Here is a 24023-nt window from a genome sequence, read left to right as displayed (position 1 = left end):
AACTAAAATAGGTTATTTTAACCTTTAGTATATTAGGATGTAGGAAATGGTAGCTAATGGACTAATAAAGCTACTAGGAATGTAGAATTATAAAGAATTCTTGCATTAACTTAATATAAAAAAGCCAGTAGAAAATTAATTAAAAAGGGAATAGATTATATAAAGAAATAAGGTTATAAAGCAAAATACTAAAAAAGAAGGCTATAGGGAGCTATAATGTATAATAAGATAGCTTTACTTGACCTGTAGTTCAGGCTATGGGGTGGTGTTGAGATATGTGTGCCTCAGGCCCCCACATCTCTCTATGTAGCCTGCCCACTGGGCCCTAGTTAGCTTCCCTAATACACATACATCACACCTTCGAGCCACTCCACTCAACAATGTTTACGAGACATCCAATCATATCTCGCATTCCAATGGGTCAGAGAAGGCTTGCAATGATTGGTAGACTAGAATGAGTGACTCAGCACGTTATCGGGACTTGCAAAGTGGGTCAGTCGTTATCTTATCAAGGAGAGAGGCCATGACCGTCGCAAAGTGATCAAAAGCTTTAGGTTAGCTAAGTTTAGTCTATCTACGTAAGCCTTTAGACCAACTTATGTAGATATCCTGACTTGATGTTAGACGACTTTTTGTTCCTTGGGCTTATATGACTTGGAATTGCTCTTAGCCAACTTCCAGCATATGATAAGTACTTCATACGTCACTCATGGGCTTTCGCGACTCATGTTCGAATTACTCACGCTTATCATTTTGTGACAGTGTTGGGATTGAACAAGCTGTATCTCAATATGTAGCACTAACTAACTGATAACGGCGTTATAAACAAGATTTGCCTTTTGCTGAGTACTGACTGTATCCTCATTATAATCCGGCATAGATGGGCCGGGAATTAATGGTCTGATATCATTTTCCGCTCAAAGCAACTGAGACGTAGCTTCTCAAGGTCTATTGTGGGGCTAGTCATGGGAAACCTGGGATCATCGTGGGAGTTTAGATCAATTTCAACACGCAGCCAAGAGTCTAATTCCCATTTGAAATCCTCATTATGTACGTTGTGCTTGGCGGCTATCTCATCCTGGTTCCAGGGACGATCGAGATTGAAATTGCATTGAAAGATTGAGCTTCTCTTCCTTCCAGGGGTTTCCTCGTCTGATGTGACAGTGGCGAATGGATAGTCAGGATGGCTCGGGTCTGTAAAAAGGCCTAAGGATACACAGTCTGTGTAAAAGGTCTGCCAGACAATTGTACGTTGGATAATCGTGGTGAACAACGCGGTAGCAAGGTTTAGGTCTGGGCTTCCGTCAAAAAGAACAGACCAAGACCCGACAGGCATTCCCGCCCTGATGACTTCCATCCCATGCACAACCCAACCAGAGAAAATCCAGTCTTGACTTGGTCCAGTGATTGAGTCCAGACAATGGAACTCTCCGGGCTGTGGAACACCCCGTTCAAAGATCAAGCCGTTTGGTCTGTAGGCAGTCAGTTGTTCGGAGCTCATGACAAAGTTCTGCCAGACGTCAACCCGCTGTTCAACCTGAAGCTTTGGGTTTTCTTTACAGAAAGGAATCAATCCAATAGCATGGGACTCAGGGAATCCAACTGCAATTGTGCCTTCGTTGAGAACTAGCCTTTGTAGATATCCACGTTGAATTGATGGCATACGGGTCAGAAACCTTATAGCGGCAGCAGTCGCTGAAAACCAATATTTTCGGCGATATGTATACCTTGGTCCCTCGTATCTTGCATCAAATAACGTTGGGTTATCGCGCTGGATAGGAAGCCAGCTACCCAAGCTTTCCAAGAAGCGATGCCGTTGCAGGCGTTCCGCCGTTTCCCTAAGGCGCGAGAGTGGTGGGATATCCCAATGATCGAATGACAAATCGAAAAGCTCTTCAGGCGAAGCCGAGTTTGTCCACCCCGGGAGAATCTCATCAATGGCCTTAGCCATTTCAGTTGTATTATTCGCACTGACCTGGCGAAGGATGCAGACGATGGCGTGTTGGAATCCAATGGTGCTGTCATTCCAACTCAAACTGGCGCCAGTAACGCCCCCCCCTCCGCCCCCCCCCTCGTCGAACTCAGTAATGGCCAGGAAATCCTTGTGGTCAAACAAAGAGTCGTCATCCTCTTCGGAATTCTCGTATTCATCGTCCAGAATGCAGCCCTCGACGCGACTCTTGATTTCCTCCAGGTATTGTGGAGCCACCTCATCGATCTGATCATACATTTCAAGAGTGATAAAATATCTCATTCGTAGTAAGAGTTCAGACAGCAACACCGTATGGAACCGAATGAGGTTACTGTGGATTGCCGCCTGCTGCTGAAGGTCTTTGCGATAAAGGGTCGAGAATGTGATGGAATTGAGCTGGAACGGAAATGATTTTGTTTCTTCTGCAACAGATCGGCAAGCATAGCGTAGGGATATGCTTATGGGCTGTCGATCAGCCTGGACCAGTTTATCGGAGTCGCCATCGTAGACATAACCACCATCGACTTTGAAGTATTCATGGTAGATTTGCTGTCGCAGCTCCAACGGGAGACCCAGGAAGGTAGCTTTGGACGTGTGAGCCAGTGAAGAATGCTCCATAACCATCTTTTGAGGGGACGAATGGATTTTGTGACGATACAGAATGTGCAAGGTAAAGCGCAAGTATCGGTAATAGACAGGCTGGAAGCTTGGTCTTTGTATGAGGGAAGTGGAGATGCCACTGGAGATACGAGGGGCAGTGGCCTTTTATAGGCTACAACTGTTGACTGATGACTCACACAGCCACAAAGCGTAATGAGACACAAACTTCAAGCCCCTCACGTTGAGTCAGAACTTTGTTGCGCCAACCAGCATTACAGACCAAGCATATTACATCACAAGGTGGGACGACAAGAGTAAATTCATGGAAGTATCATTAATGACGGGAATAAGGTTGTGGGTAGTTTAAAGAGGCTTCAGCCTCCAGCGCACAAAGGTAAAGAACACCAATAAACGGCAAGATACTCATTGCCCTTGCTGTTGCCTAGGATCTTGGTTTTGGCTGAAAAGTTAATATCCTGATGACTGACTCCAGAGGTGTATAAATAAGTGCTTAGGATTAAGTCAGTATCTGTAACTGGACAGGGATAAGGATTGGATTGGCCTACCTGCTGCTCCTCCGTAAGGATGATCAGGCTCAAAGCACACAAAGCACACACAAGGTAAGATGCCCGATACAAGCGAGTCTGTCAACTCAAGTTAACACTCTCAAGATGACTTCCACTGCGACTTGAGTTGTCAGTATTGCCATGTGAGGAGTCTCGTTAGGTGGAAAGCGACTTACCCGTCGCACATTTGATCGGGATTCCGCAGCCTCCGATAGCTAGCGCGAGCATAACAGCCTGACAAGGGTTCAGCAAATGCGCCATAAGTTATCACTTGAAGTTAATACATACCCCTACGCCTATCAACTTCCACCAACTCAACCGTCAGGCACGCAAAAAGCTCAGCAAGAACCATGACTTTACAAGCCTCCGTAAGGTTATCAGAGCAAACAGCATAGAAGACGCAGTCCTCGCGGCTTACAAGGAAAGAATAATTAGTTAAAGCCCGGAGGATAGAAAAAGAAACTCACATCTCGTCTACTTCGGCTACAGCGCCTACGCGCATACGTTGCCTCATCTCGATCCCCAGAAGGACCCTGCACGCAAAAGGAGAAAGGAATTGCTGGATGACGTCGACGAGGCAATCAGGATCGCAAAGGCGCTATCCCATTAAGTAAGTATATTAGGCATTGAAGTTTGGGACGTGTGTCCTAATACTTACCACCCGGCCTGGGCACACTATGTGCTGCTCTTTTGGGAGAGGGTAGATCGTGAAAATCCGGCGTATTAGGCACAAGGATTAGGGTCAGTCACGCCAGCTAGATATAATTAAGGGAGTCGTGGCAACGTACAAGATGAGTCAATTGGCGAGATGACTGTGCTGGTCGAAGAGTTGTGAGCTTAGCCGTTCCCTCTATTAGATTATGGGTATAGGTGATAGAGTGGATGGTTTGACGTACAGGAAAAGGTTAGACGGGCTGGTGGCGCTGGGCGGAAAAGCTTGTCTGTCTAGTGGGATTAGTCGACCGATGTCAAGACTTCAATAGCTGAAGTGGAAATGGATCAGAGTCAAGGCTTACTGGAGATTCGGTCGTATTCAGGACTAGGTTTTCAGTTAAATAAAGCTTCTGCTTGACATCGTCAGTATCGTAATTCACCAAGAGGAATGTTCGTGACTGAGGGGACTGGCTATAGCTGGAATGGCGAGAAGAGTTATATCGCGGAAGGGAGGGACAGCGTCCATGAAGCTACAGGAACCAATGGGCAGGATAAGTAAGAGTGAGGAAAGAGAAGCTACGAGCTACATGTATTCGAACGAAGGAGAGGAACCAAGAGTTAAGACCCGAGTAAAGGATACAAGGGACACTCTGGAAGGAAAGGATGGGGGACGAGAACGAAGGGAGAACAGACGAGAGAGAACAAAAATACTTACCATTGAGCCACAAAGGTTTTGAACACAAAGACTCTGCTAAAAGCAGAGAGAGTGCCGCAACTAGCGCGAAGCAAGCGAGTTGCGGCATTGCCAAGGTAGGATACACTTGGCGTAGCGATGATGAGGTGTACCTCTCATAGAGAAGATGCCTCGTTGGGAAGATACCCGGCAGGGAATGGCTGTATCCTGTGAGAAGGATAGACTGCATGTGGCTCCGCTATGGGCTTCATGTAGGTATAGGGAGGGAGAAGGAGGAGGAAGAGAGGAGGAGAGTAAAGAGGAGGAGTAAAGGAGGATTACTATGGTCATCTGTTACGCAAGTCTGCCGGGACACCAAACAATGCAGTGGGGACTGCCCTTCGAGTCGTAGAGGGGCCTTGAGCGCTATCCAGCAGTGTGATACCAGTGGCATACAATGCCAGTGTCCGCCCTGGCAGGGTTGACTGTGGGGAGTTAGAAGTGGATGTCCGCTCCTCACGGGGCGAGATGAAGCTGGGGTCGAAAACGAAAGTGGTAGACTTCTTTCTCACATTATCAAACTGCTCGATGTCGAAGTATGTGATGGCCCAATCGGCCGCGACTCTTCCGTCGAGAGTGAGCAGTGTAGAGAAGCTGTTGTGTTGAAGTTTTCGGAATAAAAACTTTCGCTGATCCTCGAGGAATGGACATTCGACGAAGAGGTGAAAGGGGGTTTCTCGAGATTTGTTGCAACGGCAGTATGGAGCATCGCCTAGCTTGATCCTGAAGAGATGGTACTTGAGGCCAATGAACTCTGTTCTGCATTGGAACAGCATGGTACTCTGGGCCCGGGTCAAACCCTTGTAGTAGCGAAGGCTGTGTTTCCCCCATTCCTCCGTCAAGGCAACTGGGAGTCTCAACTGCGACCGAGACTTTCCAGCTGCGAGTTGAGTGTCCTCGCGATCTTCAATGTACCTCTGCCATAAGTCCTGACAGTCTTGGGCTGCCAGCCACTTGATATGGGATCCCACTATCTTGCCACGACCCTTCCGGTCTGCAAAGCGATCTGCTATGGCCTGCGCATAAGAAGGATCATCCGACTCCTGAGACACCAGGATCTGATAGTCCAAGGCGCCTTCCAGCACCTTTCCTGCCTCATCGTCCAAGATCTTGATTGGGTTCTGGATCCTAGCCTTTGAGGAACCATCACTGCAAGACAGGTACCTCCATCGCGGATCATGGGAAGTAAAGCTCATAGCACGTTGCAACGTGGCCTGAGAGTGCAAGGTAGTCCACATGTTCTCGATGAACAGCTCCTTCTCGACCAAGGTACCAGCAACGCAACCAAAGGCACCGGAGACGAAACGAAGGCATTCAGATTGCAGTGACTGAAGTCGGCCAATCAACTTCTTGTGGAGACCAAAATGCAGGGGCGGGCTGACTCCCTCGCTCTGCTTGATGAACCAAGCTCCACAAGCGTAGGTAATGACAGGACGAATCAGCGTCAAGTAGTATTGACGGATTGCGTACATGTCAGGGCCCCATGTACTCCCCGAGATCCGCATCATGTAACCCAGTCTCTGTCTGCACTTGTTGATGATCTCGGTTACATGAAGGTCAAAGGTCATCTGAGAATCCACCAACACACCAAGGATTGTCATCTTCTCCTGGACCTCCTCGACGAAACCATCGATCTTGGGCCTCACCTGGTTGTGTGCCGGTTCTCGAACGGTTGGTTTTCTCATGTGCATGACATGGTACTTGTGAGCACCGAACGCGATGAACAGCTCCTTAGCGATGGGCATCATCTGCTCATGGAGGATTTCAAGTCCTCGGCAGTTGATGACGTAGCTGCGAGAGACGGCGATGTAGTAGACGTCATCCACGAAAGAGAACTGGTATAGGCGGACCGTCTCCTTCTTGCCGTCGACGTAGATGAGTCGGGGAGGGAACGTTCGCTCCACGAGAGGGGAAACAAAGAAGTAGAAGAGGACAGCAGAGAGGGGCGAGCCTTGGGGAATTCCTGTGTTCATTTCGAAAGGATCAGAGATGATACCCGGCAAACGCATAGTGGCATCTCGTAGTGAAAGCACAAGCCCGATGATGTCAACAAACCATCTGGGGAAGCCTTTGTCGTACAAGGTTTGCAAAAGCCTCTGGCGAAAGACGTTATCGTAGGCGCTGCTCATGTCCAGACCGAGAATCGTGACAACGTCATCGCTGTTAGAGCACCAAGTGCTGAAGATGATACGGAAAAGATATTGCAGGGCCTCCGTTGTTGTCTTGTTACCGAACTGTGTTGCGGGAAGGAGATGTGGATTTTCCTTCAAGGCATCAGTCATCATGTCGGCGAGGATCTTTTCGTAAAGCTTGCCGACGGTTGAGAGTAATGAAATGGGCCGATAAGACTCGGGCTTATCGGGCTCCTTACCAGCCTTCAGTAGCATGACGATGATGCTGTCCTTGAAGTTTGCGGGGTGAAGTGATAGGTTGAGGCAGGCTCTGAATCCAAGCACAAAGTAAGGCAGCAGAAGCTCCATGCCGAGCTTGATCGCTTCGTTGGGAACCTTGTCCGGTCCTGGGGCTTTGTTGTTCTTGAGATTCTTGACGATTGTCCGGAGCTTCTCGGCATCGATATCCCGGGACATATAGATGTCCTCTCGCTGGGGGTCGTGCCTTGGACCAGGATCGTCCAAGATCCTCTTTGACTCGGGATTGTTGTTGTTGCGGAACTTGACCTTCTTGATCATCTCAATCTTCTGCTCATCCGAGACCGCAAGTTGCGTTTCATTGACCGTTGCACTGTCGTCCTTGTACCTGAGTGTTGGAGTTTGAGCGAACTGAAGTGGTTGAGATCTGCCCTTGGCCAACCTGAACACGTTGAATAGCTCCCTCGCGGAGGGACGTCGAATCTTGTCGCGGTCGGACGCGTCCCACATCTCAGTGTTCAACCTATCGAGGTCGCGTTCGAGAAAGGATATTCTCCGCATTGTCTTGGGCGTCTGATCCTTCTTCTTGAGAGCGTCCAACTCTGCAAGTCGTTTTCTCAACTTGGATGCCAGCTGCTTGACTCGCTGAACTTGAGGTCTGATGCCGCAGGACCTTCTGGGCACGTTCTCCATCATAGTAACGTGTAGAGCATCTATGATCTTGCCAAAAAAGTCAACAACCTGGTCTTCGTTGTCGAGCGGGCTATCGAGAAGTGGAAGCCGGGGCTTGAGATGATGCTGGAACTTGGCAGGAGTTATCTTGTGCCAGCAGGGCATAGTCTTAACATCCGTCTTGACCGTTCGCTTGACCGATGTTTCAATGACACGATGGTCACTGAGGAACCCTGGCACTTGGAGTACTTCGCAGTACCCGACCGACTCGCTGACCGACCCCTTGGCAAAGGTCAGATCTATAGTCGAGCTGCGCTTCGTTTCATCGCTGGAGTTGGAGTAGGTGATTGCGCCTTCCTTGGTCTTCAGTATGTAGTTGCGTGCCTTGACGCCTTCGGCAAACTTGTTGCCCGACGTGCTCGTCTCCGTCTTTCGACCGCCGTTCCAGTCCTTGTGATGGTAGTTGAAGTCCCCAAGAAGAATGCTGTGACCTGCATACGAGTCCAGGTAGGAGAGTAAACGGTTGACGTTGAGTCTGTTGACGTGGTTATAAACGTTGTGAATGGCCAGAGGCTCCGTAGCAGTGGCAATCTCAAGGGTAGCAAGCAGTTCCCTGTTCGCACCTTTGCAGGTCTTGACTCTCCACGAAGTAGTCGGTATAGAGTTGTGTACATAGAAGCCGACGCTGTGCATCTTGGGTGTGGCTTTGAACTGGAAGCTCTTGTCGGAGAGGCTATGGACTCCAGTGAAAAGACTTTTCTGAACAGAAGAGAATGCTTTCTCGGCGGAGACAAGTGGCGCAGGAGCATCTGAGCAGGACCTCAAAGACTCTGTGACTTTATTCTGTACAGTCGTGAGCGTCTTTGAGACGCATAACAGGACAGACTTGGCTATATCAGCGGTGTCTTCGTTCGCAAAGGTAATCTCGCGGAGGCTGGACAGGGTATCGTGTGAGAAGGTAAAAGTGTGATTTGCCTGCCGAGTTGTGGTAGACGTAGGGCGCAGCCAAGGTTGGCTCACGTTGATGGCGACCTCGGCACGCTCGAGGGCCTCGAGGCACTTATCAATGATCTTAGCCCACTTTTTATGTTGTGCGTCAGGGTCGTAGTCCCCTGCGGTGAACTGGCCGTCAGAGAGGTACCAGACATGATATCCAGGGATACCATGGAAGGCCTGTTTGTAACAGAGGTCCTGTACGGCAATGACTTGGGGGAGGGGGCGGGGAGACTCTCCATATAGTCGCCTGTCGATCTCGGTGCAGAGGGCTTTCACTCTCGTGTCGCATTTCTTGAGATTGGCTTGCCATATGAGGAGTCTGTCGGGCGTGGTATTATCAGGATGGTTGTGGCAGGAGCCTTGATCGAGGAATTGAACACAGCGTTCGTCATTCAATAACTCGCGGTAGTCTTCGTGTGGACTGTCTTGGCAATCGTCGTCGTCCAAGGACATCTCGACATCCGCCGGCGGAGGAATGATGGGTAGGGTACAAGCGTTCATGTTGAACGAACTGGTGCTTTCGGAGACTGCAAGTTCGAAGTACACGAGTACTGTGAGCAAGGAGAGTTTCAACCCAGGCTATGGGTAGACATACCTATACGGCGCACAAGAGAATGAAGGAGGATGAGGGTATCTCAAGGGCTGTTGTACAAGACGGACGACGGGTCAGTATAGAAGCGATGATGGGACGAAAGAGCAGTGATAATGAAAGCAGAAGCAACGGAACAGGATGGGAATCACCCCCATCGAGGCAAGAAGACAGCATAAGTAGAAAGGGCAAGAGCAAGAGCAAGAGCAAAGAAATTGGGAAGGTATATACCAAGAAGTGGCAGCACAATACGACAGAGCAATGTGCAGACGTAGGGGAAAGGTAGAAGAAGATGAGGGGAGGGAGAGCCTGGGTGCTCGATGCCTCTGGAGGAGACGACAGCTAGAAAGTAGGCAGGCAGTGAGGTAATGATAATCCCAAGACGGACAAGGTAAGCTCTTGGACAGCAAAGAAAGGCGATAGCGATTCAAAACAATTTCGACAGCAACATAGAAATGAAGCGAAAGAGAAGAGGAGGTTCATTGTGTTGAGCAAAGGAAGAACGAAGGGGAGCAGGTGGGCAAGACGGAGTCAGAGTCCTGGAGGCCATTCGCAATCACTCTCCAGATCAGCCACTAATCCAGGATAGGTGAAATTCATTTTGAGAAAATAGGGACAAGACGTTTCCCGGAAAGTAAAACGAAAACACAGCGAAAACGAATTAAAAAAAAACAGCGAAATGAAAATGAAAATGAAAAGTGAACAAAAGGGAAAAGATTGAGGGAAATCGCCAGGTCTGAGAGCGATTAAGTTCTGGGCACAGGCGCTATTGGCAAAGTGCCAGGGGTTGGTTTCAGCTGATAATAAGAAGTGGGGCATAATGTATACAGGATATGTAGGGGGTAAAGACGTGCTCGTAATGAATGACAAAAACAACCAGTCAAATACTCCCTGAGACTGCCTTACCCTAGAGAAGGTGATGATGTGCTTCTTATTTGGTCCATCATGCTGTGTTGAAAGTCATTCTATTGAAACTGAAAGAAACCAGAGAATGATATAGAGCACAAGTATATAGCGGAAACCTGAAAGCAACTGTGAGAACCCCTCATCATGTGCCTCTGTAGTACGAATTTCTACGAATTTCTAGGAATACAACGTTTCCTCACCAGAGAATCTACATAGACAAGTACTATAACCTGTGCATCCATGACTACGTATACTCTTACAGAACACTCTTTTCAATCGTAACCGAAAGGTTGCACCCACTGTGTGCCTCGGGAGGAGCGGTACCTAACTCTGGCCCGAAGCTCATGGCTTGGGTGTAAGGACTTGAGATCTGATTGGCGTGATTGTAGATCGCGGCTGAGGTTGGGAGTATTATGCAGCCGATGACAGATGTAGGAGGGCCAAGCATGGTACGCTGTTATTACGGAGTATCAAGGATGTAACCTGATCCTTATTGTCTTGGATTCAAAGCCACGAACTAATCGAGAATTTCATTTTCGGCCAGTAGTTGTTGCGACTTACACGAGCGCGAAAAGCACGCCAAGGATCACTCAGAGGGCCAGAGATTTCGGGGTTTTTGGGCATGCCCACCTGCAAATCTCGTTACTCTCCTGCTCTCATCTTCTTCAAGCCTCTTCAAGCAGTGTGATTCAGCGAGTGATCTGGATATCCTTAAAACCTCATCAGCCCAAAATGTTCTTATGCGGTCTCTCTCACCTGGCACAACGTCACCCTCAGTTTTACATCCCAGAATCTTGAACTTGACTATCTCTTTCATCCTACCTATTACTCTTTCTTCAACCATCATCATGACTCCCCGTCGTCCTTCATCTTCCAACAGCCAGGCGGACGCTCGTTCTGTTAGCTCTGGTCAGATGTCTTTGGACTCATATCTGGAGACGGGCACGGGACCCAAGCCGCCTCGACCAGAGACGCTGCGCTCTGGTCTATCGCTCTCTCAGCATGCCCGAACCGTTAAGGGGATGGCAGCCCGTGGCACTCAGGCCATCCCTAGCCCGGCCTCACGAAAGTCAACAGACAGAAAGAGACGCGAAGACAGAAAGAAGAAGACCAAGGTCTCCGTCACTCTTCGATGCGATCCTGATTGGCTCCAGTTGCAGACCGCGTCCGGCCTGCGGGCCAAGTACATGAATAGACAAGAAGACGTCTTTAAACTCATCGTTGCTATCTATATGGATGACCGCAGAGCCGGTATCGCTACACTTGTCGTCAACTCTCACTCTGATGCACAGGAGATCAGGACCCACTCTGAACTGATCCGCGAAGTCTTTGATCATCAGGTTGAGATCATTCCTGAGAGGTTTCACATCTTGTCTACCGATATAATCAAGAGAAAGCTTGCAGATCGCCTTGCTGGGCCCGGGGCCAATCTCAACTATGACTCACTTTTCGAAGACCTCCCTGGCCGTCTCCAGGATTGGTGTGCCGAAACGGGCCTGCCTCTTTTGAAAGTTTGTTGGAGGGACGGGCATCTCTCCTTCATCCTCGAGAACCTTGACATGGCTCTTCACGCCATCGAAAAGACCTTTTCTGTTTGTGGAATTCACACAGACTTTATGTAAGCATGGCCAGCGCTATCACATTGAGCGACAAAACTAAGAATTATTTCACAGCTCAGTCGAACCCAAGTCAACAGTCAAGCAGTGCTACAACTGCCAGAGACTCAAGCACATGTCCTTCAACTGTGACTATGCTACTCGCTGTGGCCACTGTTTGGGCCCTCACAAGCTCAGAGAATGCCCCAAAGGTGTGCGAAAGCAATGTGGCGTTTGCAACGAAGTCGGGCATGCCAGTTACGAGCGGAGCACCTGCGATGATGAAGCAATGCGCAGTGCCCGTCACACCGCCAGTCTTTGGCGAGGTAAAGCTGAGTGGGAGACACGTAACAATGTCAAGTTACTTGGCTTGGATTTGACCGGCGCATATCACAGAGTGACCAGAGAGGATATCATTTCTCTGGTAGAGAAGCGCAACGTTCCATTCCTGAGTTACATGCTTGAACTTTTGAAAGCTTCGGCTCCCCAATCTCGACCAGCGCAAGAGTCCAACTTTAGCCCTGAGGAGGACACTTATGGAGTGGCTCAAGCCACCGCTGCCACTGCCACCACTCCCACTACCGCCACTACTACTACCGCTACCGCTACCGCTGCTACTCCTACTACCGCTACTGCCACTACTACTGCTACTACCGCTACCGCTACCGCTACCGCTACTGGTACTGCTGGTACTGCTGGTACTGCTAGTACTGCTGCTATTACTGCTACTACTACTACTGCTACTACTGCTCCTACCGCTGCTGCTAGTAGTCCTTACAGTTCTGCCAGTGCCGATACTAAGTTCTGTCCGCTGGATTAAGCTCTTAGCCATAAGTCTTAACTGTAAATAATATATCTAGCTTATAACTTAGATATTATACTAAATAACTAACTAATTACTATAGCTAAAGGCTAAAAAGAGGAAAACCTAGATTATAACTCTTTAGCTGTCCTTAAAGGTATATAAGATAGTACTTCTAATCTATTAGCTAAAAAAGGTTAGCTTAATACTATAAATACCTCTAATTTTTAATATAGTAATTTCTATATTAATAAGAGAAATCTTTACTTTATATCTATTTCCCTAAATAGTAGCTATTAATAACTATACTAATAGGGCTATAGTTATACTATAAGCTATAATTTAGTATAGAAATACCCTTAAAAATGTAAGTAACTATAAGGCTATAAAAAGGCAGTCTAAGGAAGCTATATTATTTATTTATATAAAGGACTTTTATTAGCTTAGTAATACATTTTTTATTAACCTTACTTTCTTTAACTATAAGACTATTACCTATATAATAGCCTATAGTAAATTCCTTATAGGGGTTATTTAAGTTACTTAGTAAAAAAAGAGTATACTATTTACCTTAAAGAAAATAAAAAAGGAAAAGAAAGAGAAAAGGGAAAAGGCTATAAAGCTATTATAGTAAAACCTAGCTTAGATTATATCTATATTTAAAGTATAGATAGCAATTTAGCTAAGAAGGACTTTAAGAATACTAACCAGGTATAGCATATAGCTATTAGATTTATTAAGAAATACTAATATATAAGAAAAGCTTAACCTAAAGAAAGTTTTATAATAATACGTATATTGGTGTAATTAGGGAAGAAGGTTTGGGGCAATCGGAAGGTGGTGGCGGAGTTGAGTTTATGAGTTAGTTACAAGGTTAGAAAATACACTTCGGGTTTAATACAATAGGCCAGTGCCGATACTCTCTCCACTGTCCCATCTTTACACACCGCGTCTCAGAACAGCTCTATCACTTACCCACTGAGTGATGTAACTGGAATTCCTGTCTTTGTGACAGGCTCCAATAGGCTTTACATTGGTGATAGCCGGGTCAACAAGCGGAAGACTGGGGATCATGGCGACCTCTCGCCTTGTGAGCAGGTTAAAAAGGTACGTTTGGATTTGCAGGGAAGCTGTGCTGAGCCTATGGCTTCCGAGCCTGAGGCCGCTGCCAGTCTTGACCGCGAGGCTGAGAGGAAGATTCTCCGACCGAAGGCTGTTTCCAAGCCGGTCGTGAAGTCTACGGTTTCCCGTGCTCCCAACTGCTCGCAAGAGCGTCAGGCAGATGGGGAGATTCATGAGAGCATCACCGACAAGGGGGAGGAGGAGCAGAAGGAGAACAACAAGAAGAAGAAGGGTGGCTATCAGATGACGTTGCTTGCTTATCGTGAAATGTACAAAGCATCATCTTCCCTTGTCTAAGCTAGTTTGATGTTTACTTTGGTGGGAAGCGTTGGGGTCAGGACTGGCTATCTCCTTACATGTAACAACTATTGTCTTTGCTATTTACTACTTGAATTTGACTTGAAATGTGTCCTGTTGCTCCTAAACATGTTTGACTCAGATTAAGAGTTGAACTTCATCATTTGCTGAGAGGAGAGGTGTAAATACCATCATGAGAGCTTAAATTAGCGGAGAGAACTCAGATAGCATCACCACTTTCACCTAGAATTGGAGGCAACGGTGATAGTGACTTTGGTCTACTTCCATTACTCTCTCCGTATTCATCATGCGTACATGACCAGAGATTCAGGAAGAGAACACGAGCAGCAGAGATGAGGTACCACAGTCCTACGAATCATCGCGTCTCTCGCAGAGTCAAGGAACGCCACTCCGTTAACCATGCATAATTAGCGGTTTCGAGACGCGTCGCCCCTGCGATCTGAAGTGCCGTGTGATAGCCGATGTTATTGTGTAAAACGAAGACGCGTCTTTTCGGCCCAGCTGAAAGATCACTCAGTGAGTGGCTACCACCACTCCCCTCTTTCCATCCTGGACGGGCTAAACTGACTTAGATCACGTTCCTTTGGCCAATGGAAAAAAAGGATTTTGCTGTAATTTTCTTCCGCCGCTCACTGATCTTGGTCACTTAAAATCAGTAAGTCCAGTCTGGCTACCAGGCTCGAGCATATAAGGGGCCTACCATCCTTCACTTTCTTCTTCACAATCATCACTCTCATCAACCTTCAGTCTCAACAGCCTTTACTCACAAGGCTCTCAACGCGACTACTTCACCAAACTGCCTTCTTTGAGCAACGATTTCTTTTCATCCTCTTTTCAACTTTCAAACTTCTGTTCGAGCTTCTACAGTCGGTATCCCTCCATCACCCTTCCAATCTCTATCTAAAGGCATTCTTAGCAATGACTCAGGTAACTCGCTCCAGGGTACTTCGCAAACCCTCACTATCCGATGTCATGCGCGCTCAGGCCCGCGGTAAGCACTCGGGTGTGAAAAAGCAGAAGAACTGGCAAGCCGTTCACAGAGGATGGCAAGAAGGTGTTTTCCCTACCTGGCCGATGGCCCAAAGGATGGTTGACGGATATCCCAACGCCAAATGTCAGTGCTCGCGTTAGGCTCCTGGGGCGTGCCGTTCAGAATTCCAAGCTAATACCGTGCAGATCGAGCGTTCCGGAACAAAGCCGAAGCATTCCGCTATGTAAAGGAGGGGTCTGTGTCTCTAGGCGACCCTCTTCCGGCCGAAGATTCCCCTTCTACCGAGCACTCAACTTTTCCCAAGCGGTCTCCTTCTCCTAAGCGGTCCCCTTCTTCTCAGCCAAGCTCTCTTCGAAGGTCTTCAGCCCACAGGGCCTCAGTTGCCGTACGAACTCCCACGGTCAAGTCTAGGTCATCCGCTTCCTCTAGGTTGCCTACCGGACGAGTCTCAATCTCACGATCGGCAAGAAACCTTAGGCGTCCGCAGCGAGACTTTACCGACGATTACAGTAAGAGACTTCATTGGATTCATAAAGCTATCGGTGATGAGAGACTTCAACAGCTTATTGAGGATGTCACGGGCTTAACCATTGGGTATGAGCCTGAAACTGGATTGCAACATCATATTGCTCCAGTTGATGAACCTCGAGCTTCTACTGAGGTGGACACTGACTATGGCGATGAGGAGGCTGAGGCCGTCATGTACGAAATGGAGTTGGATGATGACTATTGAAGAACCGTGTGGTTTTATGTTCTCATTTGGATCTATGTTTGCCCGCTCAATGTTTCGCGTCCTCCTGTATCTTTTCCTTTGTATCGAAACTACTACATGTATATTTCCTTGAGTACTACTCGACCGGTTATGCTTTTCTAGTTGTATTTCTAACTATAGCCACTCCTTGAAATCAATTTCATGTTTTCCTTCACCATGATTCTTGGCTCTTTTCCGTCATGGAACTGCTGCCTATCTCCTCGTGGCCTGTTCTTGATATTACCTGTATTACTTTGACGACTGTGAGTAATTAGTGAACCTGACTCACCACTATGAGCTGAAGAAATGGCGATCGATGATACTTTGTTTCATCTCTTATACCACCGAGCCAGTAAATTCTGACTTTCATCTCACTATACCTATGTCATTCAGCAACGATATGCTAAGAGCTGCCAAGTCATATCCCATGTAGACAACTCTTCGTCATTGTATGTCTGGCTTTAAGGCAGTCACGTTGAGTATTTCGAGCACGATGGAGGGTGTAACATGACGAAGGAATCAACGTGGATGGCCTTCATATATGACCCTCATATACGCTTGTTAATAGACACTATTGTCATTTTTACTTAAATGACAGTGGCAGACTAGTGAGTAGTGGAGGAGAGCATGATACCATGCCCTTAGATCCCTTTAGGCCCCGTGCATTATCTCACGTTTTTGGAACAGTGGTTTTCTTTTAGTTTCCTTCCTTGCTTTAGCTACTCTCTGAATTCATCTTCAGTTTAAGATGGATGACGTCTTGCAGCTACCAAGGATTGGCTATAAACCTGAATGAATACCTGCAGCCACGTAATCTTCCACTTCACAATGCAAGCCCTTATTTTTTATTGTATTTTATCGTTTACAAACTTCCGTGTTCGAGTGGTGTGATGTGTGAAGCTTTGATACGAGCTAAATTTCGGGTCAAGTGTGGTTGTCCTGATTCGGAAACATGTGTGTGTCGGAAAGTAACACTCCGGTCACCCTCATTCAGACATAAATTTCGACATGGAGTCCTTGAAAGGAAGGTCGTTGTATATAATCTATCGCGTAAGCGGCCTTTAATTCCATCGAAGCAACTACATCTGGCAATATATAAAGCGCAATCAACCAGGAATCCGTCTTCTAGGCTCGACTTGCTAAACTTAACGCGTCGTCCAGTCCACATCGAAAAGACTTGCAATGAAAGTAAGCCGCCTATAGTCCGGTCGAGAATGGCTAACTAAGCTCGCGAAATAGAATATCATTCTAGTTACCCTCTCACTGTCCCTTGCTGGCGTTTTTGCCCAGCAGGTCGTAGTCGAAGAGTGGCTAGGTGGAGATTGCACCGGGCGACCTTTTGTCACTGCCAACGTGTACGGAGGTGCCGATGGGACTTCATGCGTCAACGTTGAGCAATTCCCAGCCACCAACATCAAAGTTAACCTTGTGAAGCCTTGCAATGATGGAACGATTCCAACCATCAAGGTTTCCAGTGTTGAATGCGCGCAATTTGAAACTGAAATAGTTCTGAGCGCAGATGGGTCCTGCAATTCTGTAGACTTTACCCCTTGGGCTTATGAGATCTCGTGTAATTAGCTACATACCTATGCTTTAGATAATTGATGAGATCGCCATTTTCTTCACAGGCTTCAAGCTAGTCAGTGCTCAAGTTCGATTTGATTCAGGTCGGCTCCTCGATTCCATCATAAATGGTTGTTTTAACTTGAGGTCAATTCACCCTGCTTCTACTATGATGGGGTTAAAAACAGCTTTGTGAGAAGAGACCAACGGAAAGGCCTTGGTAATATGCTTAGCTACCCACATTTTAGTGATACGATTGATGCCCTTAAAGCCAAAAAGAGCATATAAGCACGTTACAAGTAGAGACTGCTTCGCCAAGGCTGATAACATAATATCTACCTACGCGGGAGAGGGGGGGTTTTGGATATCGGTCAGTGGACAGAACATAGTGTCGTGGTTATTTTCGGTGGATAATATCATGTTAGCCTAATGCAGCAGAATATTAGAGGTGATAAAATAACTTGGACACCTTTTTCTCTCTTCAACATATGTCCAAAAACCCCCCTCTCCCCCTATAGGCAATTTGCATTACGAAATCGCTTGAATACGAGCTCAATTGTTGGATTGGTTCGGACGAATCTGTCAGCAAAACTTCGCATGAGGCGGAGGGATTTCCGCATCGGGGAAAGGGCTTGAGAATACGAGCGACACATCCCCATTGGCTCAATTTTATCACCAACGTTGAGAAATCAATTCCTTTCAAAAGCCGTCAGTCAAGTAGGTCTCGAGGCTCACCTTCCTGAACAGTGCGGAGGCTCTCACATTCTGCAGACAAGCGGGTATGCTTTGCAATCAATCTGCATTACCAACTCATCCATCGTCCTTTGTCACTCAAACAGCCCCGTGTAAGCATGTCACAGAATTATAAGTATCAGGCTCAAGCTTGTATTCGATTCACCCAGCGTTGATCCATTTGGACAACTCAACTCATCCTGCCCCTTCCTCATATGTCAAAGCTCCCTATTCATCATGAGTCTTCCTATTTTAAACCAATACCACAAAAAGCCCTACCAGGCAATTGACCCTGCTCTCCCTGCCCTCCAGCAAACAGGTAGGACAGTCATTGTCACTGGAGGCAATAGTGGCATTGGGTATGCTATCGCTCGCAGTTTTGTCAAGGCGAAGGCTGCCCGCGTCATTATCCTTGGACGTCGCAAAGATGTAGTCGCATCTGCAGCTGCTAAACTCCAAGAAGAGGGCCGTCAGTTTGGCAGTGGCACGGATGTGCAAGGCCGTACTTGTGATATTTCTGACTTAAAATCTACCGAGCACCTCTGGAAAGCACTTGAATCAGAGGGCATTTTTGCTGATGTTTTGGTCTTGAGTGCTGCAAGCTATGGCGCTACCGAGACAATTCTTGCTGGAGGTCTGTCCAAAGTCTGGGGTGACTTTGAGTCCAATGTTCGAAGTACTCTCGATATGACAGAGCGATTTTACAAACAAAAGACCACAGCTCCAAGCCAAACCAAGGTAAGATATCTTCATCCTCATTCCAAGCTCTCCTATGCTCACAAGAGGCAGTTTCTGGTCAATATCTCAACCTGTGCGGCTTACATGTGGTCAACAATGGGCCCTGATCGCCCAACATACGGGCTGACCAAAAGTGCCAGCACTCTCCTCCTGCAGCAGATCGCACAGGATACTAAGTCCACGGACATGCAAATTGTCAGTTTCCACCCAGGTGGTGTTTTGACGGACTCTGCCAAGAGGGTTGGTGGCGATAACCTGAAGGGTCTTGTTTTCGACGATGGTGAGTACTTTTAGCACCGATTATATAGGCTTTAAACTAACAAAGGTCCAATAGAAAATCTCCCAGGTCATTTCTCCGTCTGGGCAGCATCGCCTGAAGCCAGCTTCCTTCATGGCCGCTTCGTCTGGGCTAATTGGGATGTTGATGAGTTGATGACTGGTCCTGTGCGTGAACAGATCGATAGTGATGAGCACTTTCTCAAGGTTGGTGTGGAGGGATTATCCGAGAAGATGGGCGGCATGGTTATGACTTAAATCTGTCAATGGTAGCATTTCTCAATTATGCTAGCTATACTGATCGTCTCTCCTTATCATTCAGTTTTACATGTACTAAGATATTCAGATTGAGCCGCTGTGGACTTCCTAAACCGATATGCCATCCATCTGCGGTACCACCTTTAGTACGCGCAGCAACTAAATACACTGGTCTACATTTATACTGATAAGTTGCCAAATTACTTTTCAATGGAGGTAGTCTAAGAAGGCCTTTAACTTTGAGTAGAATTCTTTGGGGTTCATATGTAGGGCTCCTCATGCCGATATCTACTACATCTAATTTGGCATTCGGGTCGCATGATGCGGTGGACTTTCCGGGTGTTCATCCTTCATTTCACATGTGCATAGTGTCCACATCGGCAGTGATCAATGAATTGCTATGTTTTGAAGCTTGCCAACACTATCACAGTAAAGACTCGTACAGCTAGCTATACTCGTAACACCACGGGTGTCGACGAATATGAGGCGAAGAAGCCTGTTCAAAGACGCCGAATTAAAGCCCTTATGGCATGCCACAAAAGTAGTTCTTGGAGTCATTCGCATCTCCCCTACCCTTGTATTTTGCCACTTCGGGATAACGACATATCTTTCGTGAGAACTGGGTCAATGTGTCTGGTTTCGTGTGTTCATCCAGTGTATGGGGAGCCTTTCTGTTTTCCACCCAAGCCAGCAATGCCCTAAATGGATCTGTTGGTACAGCACCAGCGCTTTGGCCAAAACCACAATGATCAACTCCGGGAGCCAGAAACAGGCGAAGAAAGCTACCCAGATCCTCACCTTTTCCCTTTGACTTAATAGTCTTCTGCGCCTCTTTGAAGTATCGGATGCTATCCTGAGGATAGATCAACTGATCACTCAGACCATGCCAGATAACCATCTTTCCGCCCGCCTTCTTGAATGGGTGGAGATTAGGGTCTGATGAATCCATGATGTGACCAAACTTGTCTCGGGACTCTGAAAACAGCTTTTCGAACCCAGCGATATTGAGTTGTGACGTGTAAAAGCCTGTGTCTGCCTTGACGAAGTTGTGCACCCATGTATCAGCAACAAAGAACGGCGCACCAGTAATTGTGCCGTTCACGGCCTTGGTGGCAGTCAATACAGCAAGCGACGCACCCTTGGGTATTCCGTACCACAGAGCGTTGCCTCTTGAGCCAGTTGGTCCTCTCCATATCTTGCTAACTATTGCGGCAGCCAGTTGGCCGATCACTCTGCTCTCATTCCCGCACTCAATCTTCTGGCCGACAAGGGTGAAAGGGTCGTACTCGCACCTGAATGGATCTGTAATCACACCATCTGCGACGCCGTCCTTTCCATCGCACGACTCCACGGCTGCTGATATAAATGCATCCAGCTCACAGGTCGATGGATAATACTTGGCGTCTTTCATCACGACTTGGGGCCAAAGCTCAGCGATGACATATTCTGACCAGTAAATGGCGGCAGCTCCAGCAAGAATCCCATCGAAATCACTGGGATACTGCTGTGCTGCCGCCAAACCTTGACGGCCCCCGGTAGAGCAACCATTGAAGTATGCCTTCGCGACTGGGGCCTCGTAGAAAGACGCAACAACTGCTTTACCAACGACTGCCATATCGTGGACCGATCTCGAAGCAAAGTTCTGGAGAAGACCATAGTTGACAGTGCCATCAGGCTTCAAGGCCCAACCTGACGGATCGATTGGATTCCCACTGAGACCAGCGTTGGTGGAAGAGACAGCATAGCCTTGAGATGCAGGGAAAGCAAGATCAAATTGACCGAGTCCAGCTGCCCAGGCACCACCGCCGACAGCTAGATAACGGGAGTTCCAGTTATTGAGAGGCAACCACGTTTGCACGAGAACAGTATCGTTTTCGTTCCAATGAGATAGAGTGACATTTACTTCGCAGATGTTTAGGTCCGTGACGTTTTGAAGTAATGTTGGAGGAAGTGCAGGCACTGAGTAATCGCGATAGACTCGACTTTTGACGGATCGGATAATGGCACCTGTTATGACTGGCGGAGTTATGTCGTTGCACGATCCAACTGGTTTGGCTGCCGCGGTTTGGGCAAGGGCACCGAGGCCAACAAGGCTTAGAAAAGAATAAGAACGCATGTTGAGTTGAGCATTGAGATTACCAAGTATTGAAAATAATTTCCAATTTGCTCATGTACCAGATTTATACCTTTAAGCCCTGTCGCGTTTCAATCCGACAAACGATAGCGCCGTCAGCAGCCCTAGCAATATACTTGTTACTGGCATTTGTTTATTGTCCTCTTTTCCACTACAATAAGATGAAGTTGGGCCAAGGTACAGCATAGCTTTCGGCAGAATAAGTTATTGATTCCTCACGTTCCATGATGGCTCTTGTCGCAAATACGAGCAAAACATCCTCAATGGCTAATATCTAAGCTGAGCGCAGTTTTTCGACGGAGCCTCCAGGATCTTAATGCTCAGCCCGTAAAGTTGAGATGGTTGGTATCTGTTGGTCCCCGAATCTCACGTCAGATCAGTCAATGCATAATCTTGCCTTTTTCCATGGCGCAGGGAGAACGGGCCAATCAAACAGGTTTGCTCGTATTCACATTCGTGGACAAACCTTGTGACATATCAAGTCTGGAACGCGAGTAGCGATAGGAAATATGAGGTCCGTCTCAAGAACGGTGCTTAAAACACGTTGAAAATAATCTAAAGGATACCGCTCAGTCGCCAGCTGCCGACATCTGACTCAATAATCATTCTTATCATGTCTGTCACGACAAATCTCATCAAAGCAGCCGTTGTCCAAGCTGAGCCAGTCTGGTTTGACTTAGCTGGCACTGTTACAAAAACATGCGTTCTAATCAAAGATGCGGCTTCGAAGGGAGCGCAAATTATCGCCTTCCCCGAGCTTTGGTTACCGGGATATCCTGCATGGATCTGGTAAGCATTGCGCTTCATACGCAATTCGTCAACTGACTCTCATTAAGGGCCCGTCCAATAGATCTAGAGATGGTCGTGAAGTACACCAAGAACTCATTGAAAATCGACTCAAGTGAAATGCAAGACATCAAGTCTTGTGCAGCGGAAAACCGGATCGTTGTTTGTATTGGGTTCTCTGAGCGAAGCGGAGACTCTCTCTACATTGCTCAATGCATAATTGACAGCGATGGTCAAGTCGTGATGACAAGACGCAAACTCAAACCTTTCCATATCGAGAGGACTATCTTTGGTGATGGGCATGGCCCCTCGCTTGACAATGTTGCTCTTACTTCTGTTGGGAGAGTTGGGCAATTGTCCTGTGGAGTATGTTTAGGCACAGTATCTAAGGGTTGTGCAAACTGACCCCCTCCAGGAACATTTCAATCCACTGATAAATTTTAATACTTTCTCTCAAGGAGAGGAGATCCATTGTGCGGCATGGCCCTGTGTGCCAGCCCACTCAGGCGGACCCGAACCATACTCCATGTCCGATGAAGGTAAGACCAATACTATCCTCCGAGACCCATCTAATCTATGTGTAGCGGTAGCAGCCATTTCTCAGGTCTACTCCATCCAAGCCCAGTGTTATACACTACACTCTACAACGGTAATCTCACAGCCATCCATTGAATTAATGGGCACAAAACAAGCCCCAGTCTTTAATGTCCCCGGTGGAGGAAACGCGAGGATATTTGCACCAGACGGGCGACAATTAACAATCGAGCTACAAGTAACTGAAGAAGGCATGGTATTAGCAGACTTGGATTTGGATCAGGTTACTATGCATAAAGCAATCCTTGACACTTGTGGACATAACGGGAGACCAGAGCTGTTATGGCTGGGTCGGGATAACCGGGCAAAGTCGGCTGTTCGAACAGAGAGAGACATTTCATAGCAGTATTTATGATCTCAACGCTTGTTTTTCTCTAACATTTAGTCACCCTAGGCCTAAACAAAAGGGTCGTTCAGGTCCATTGTAGAGTAAAACACGATTGTCAAAAGAGCAGCTATTCAGCTTCAGAAGAGAACTTCTAACTAGATTAACTTTTGATCCTCGTTGTTCACCCATTCGAACCATGCATCATCGTTGTGCTTTTCGGTGTTTTCTTTAAAGTTCTATTTCTGGCTACTGATTAGTTTTCGTAGGGGCTTGTGGCGTAACGGTTAGATATTACTGGCCTGACTAGAAAGCTAACTAGGTAGCTAATATTGGATTGGAATAATAAAATAATTACATATACTTAGGCAATACCTTAGCTAGTTATTAGCAAGCTAAGGGATATAGATATAGAACTTCCCCTCTTTTTAAAAAAGGGGATAATAAGGAAAATATATAGATTACCTTTCTAATAATTAAAAGTCTTATTTATAATAAGAAAACTACTATAAGTATAAAAATTAAAAAGAAAAGCCTAAAGCTTACTAAAGATAATCTAAACTATAACTAATTAAACTATTAAACTTAAATCTAGTAAAAAGTAGATTAGCTAGTATAAATCCCTAAAGGTCAAGGTAAAGAATAAGGATCTATAGGTCTATATTAACCTAATAGTAACTAATAAGCCTACCTTTAAGGTAGTTATACCTATACCCCTTAATATATTAGTAGTAAAATAGCAAAGCGCTATAGCTATATATATAGTAACTACTATAAAAGTATTTTCTTCCTTAATATAAAAATTAGCTATATAAAAAGTCTATCTATAAGTTAAGGAGCTAGGTAAAATCTATACTAAATATAAAATATAAACTTAATAAATACCTTATCTTATAAAGAAAGATTACTAAATAGTTACTATAATAAAGGCAATATATAAAATATACCTAAAGAATTATAAAGATCTAAAAAGGAAAATAT

General features: G+C 46.6%; 8 protein-coding genes across 8 annotated transcripts; 4 read left to right on the top strand and 4 right to left on the bottom strand.

The window, feature by feature from the left end:
* Nucleotides 1-892: 892 nt before the first annotated feature.
* FSUBG_13618 (uncharacterized protein) lies at nt 893-2596 on the bottom strand (the record flags this gene model as incomplete). The annotated part of the gene is made up of 1 exon (XM_036678529.1): nt 893-2596. One exon carries the CDS (start codon nt 2594-2596, stop codon nt 893-895), a length of 1704 nt encoding a protein of 567 aa, XP_036530923.1.
* Nucleotides 2597-3219: 623 nt separating this feature from the next.
* FSUBG_13617 (uncharacterized protein) lies at nt 3220-4318 on the bottom strand (the record flags this gene model as incomplete). Its single annotated transcript, XM_036678528.1, has 8 exons — nt 3220-3259; nt 3315-3372; nt 3427-3551; nt 3606-3736; nt 3797-3804; nt 4035-4079; nt 4155-4177; nt 4233-4318. The coding sequence occupies 8 exons, from the start codon at nt 4316-4318 to the stop codon at nt 3220-3222; spliced, it is 516 nt and encodes a 171-aa protein (XP_036530922.1).
* Nucleotides 4319-4812: 494 nt separating this feature from the next.
* FSUBG_13616 (uncharacterized protein) lies at nt 4813-9063 on the bottom strand (the record flags this gene model as incomplete). Its single annotated transcript, XM_036678527.1, has 1 exon — nt 4813-9063. One exon carries the CDS (start codon nt 9061-9063, stop codon nt 4813-4815), a length of 4251 nt encoding a protein of 1416 aa, XP_036530921.1.
* A 1842-nt stretch (nt 9064-10905) lies between these two features.
* FSUBG_13615 (uncharacterized protein) lies at nt 10906-13873 on the top strand (the record flags this gene model as incomplete). Its single annotated transcript, XM_036678526.1, has 4 exons — nt 10906-11675; nt 11731-12440; nt 12806-12821; nt 13366-13873. 4 exons carry the CDS (start codon nt 10906-10908, stop codon nt 13871-13873), a joined length of 2004 nt encoding a protein of 667 aa, XP_036530920.1.
* Nucleotides 13874-14866: 993 nt separating this feature from the next.
* FSUBG_13614 (ribonuclease H) lies at nt 14867-15618 on the top strand (the record flags this gene model as incomplete). Its single annotated transcript, XM_036678525.1, has 2 exons — nt 14867-15008; nt 15071-15618. 2 exons carry the CDS (start codon nt 14867-14869, stop codon nt 15616-15618), a joined length of 690 nt encoding a protein of 229 aa, XP_036530919.1.
* A 2550-nt stretch (nt 15619-18168) lies between these two features.
* Nucleotides 18169-19203, top strand: FSUBG_13613 (peroxisomal short-chain alcohol dehydrogenase; the record flags this gene model as incomplete). Its single annotated transcript, XM_036678524.1, has 2 exons — nt 18169-18949; nt 19004-19203. 2 exons carry the CDS (start codon nt 18169-18171, stop codon nt 19201-19203), a joined length of 981 nt encoding a protein of 326 aa, XP_036530918.1.
* Nucleotides 19204-19726: 523 nt separating this feature from the next.
* On the bottom strand, nt 19727-21319 carry FSUBG_13612 (feruloyl esterase B precursor; the record flags this gene model as incomplete). Its single annotated transcript, XM_036678523.1, has 1 exon — nt 19727-21319. One exon carries the CDS (start codon nt 21317-21319, stop codon nt 19727-19729), a length of 1593 nt encoding a protein of 530 aa, XP_036530917.1.
* A 631-nt stretch (nt 21320-21950) lies between these two features.
* Nucleotides 21951-23060, top strand: FSUBG_13611 (aliphatic nitrilase; the record flags this gene model as incomplete). Its single annotated transcript, XM_036678522.1, has 4 exons — nt 21951-22126; nt 22174-22489; nt 22539-22662; nt 22708-23060. 4 exons carry the CDS (start codon nt 21951-21953, stop codon nt 23058-23060), a joined length of 969 nt encoding a protein of 322 aa, XP_036530916.1.
* Nucleotides 23061-24023: the final 963 nt, after the last annotated feature.

Source organism: Fusarium subglutinans (assembly GCF_013396075.1).
Source record: "Fusarium subglutinans strain NRRL 66333 chromosome Unknown NRRL66333_c0000365, whole genome shotgun sequence".
Lineage (NCBI taxonomy): Eukaryota > Fungi > Ascomycota > Sordariomycetes > Hypocreales > Nectriaceae > Fusarium > Fusarium subglutinans.
This window is presented reverse-complemented; position numbering and strand designations above follow the sequence as displayed.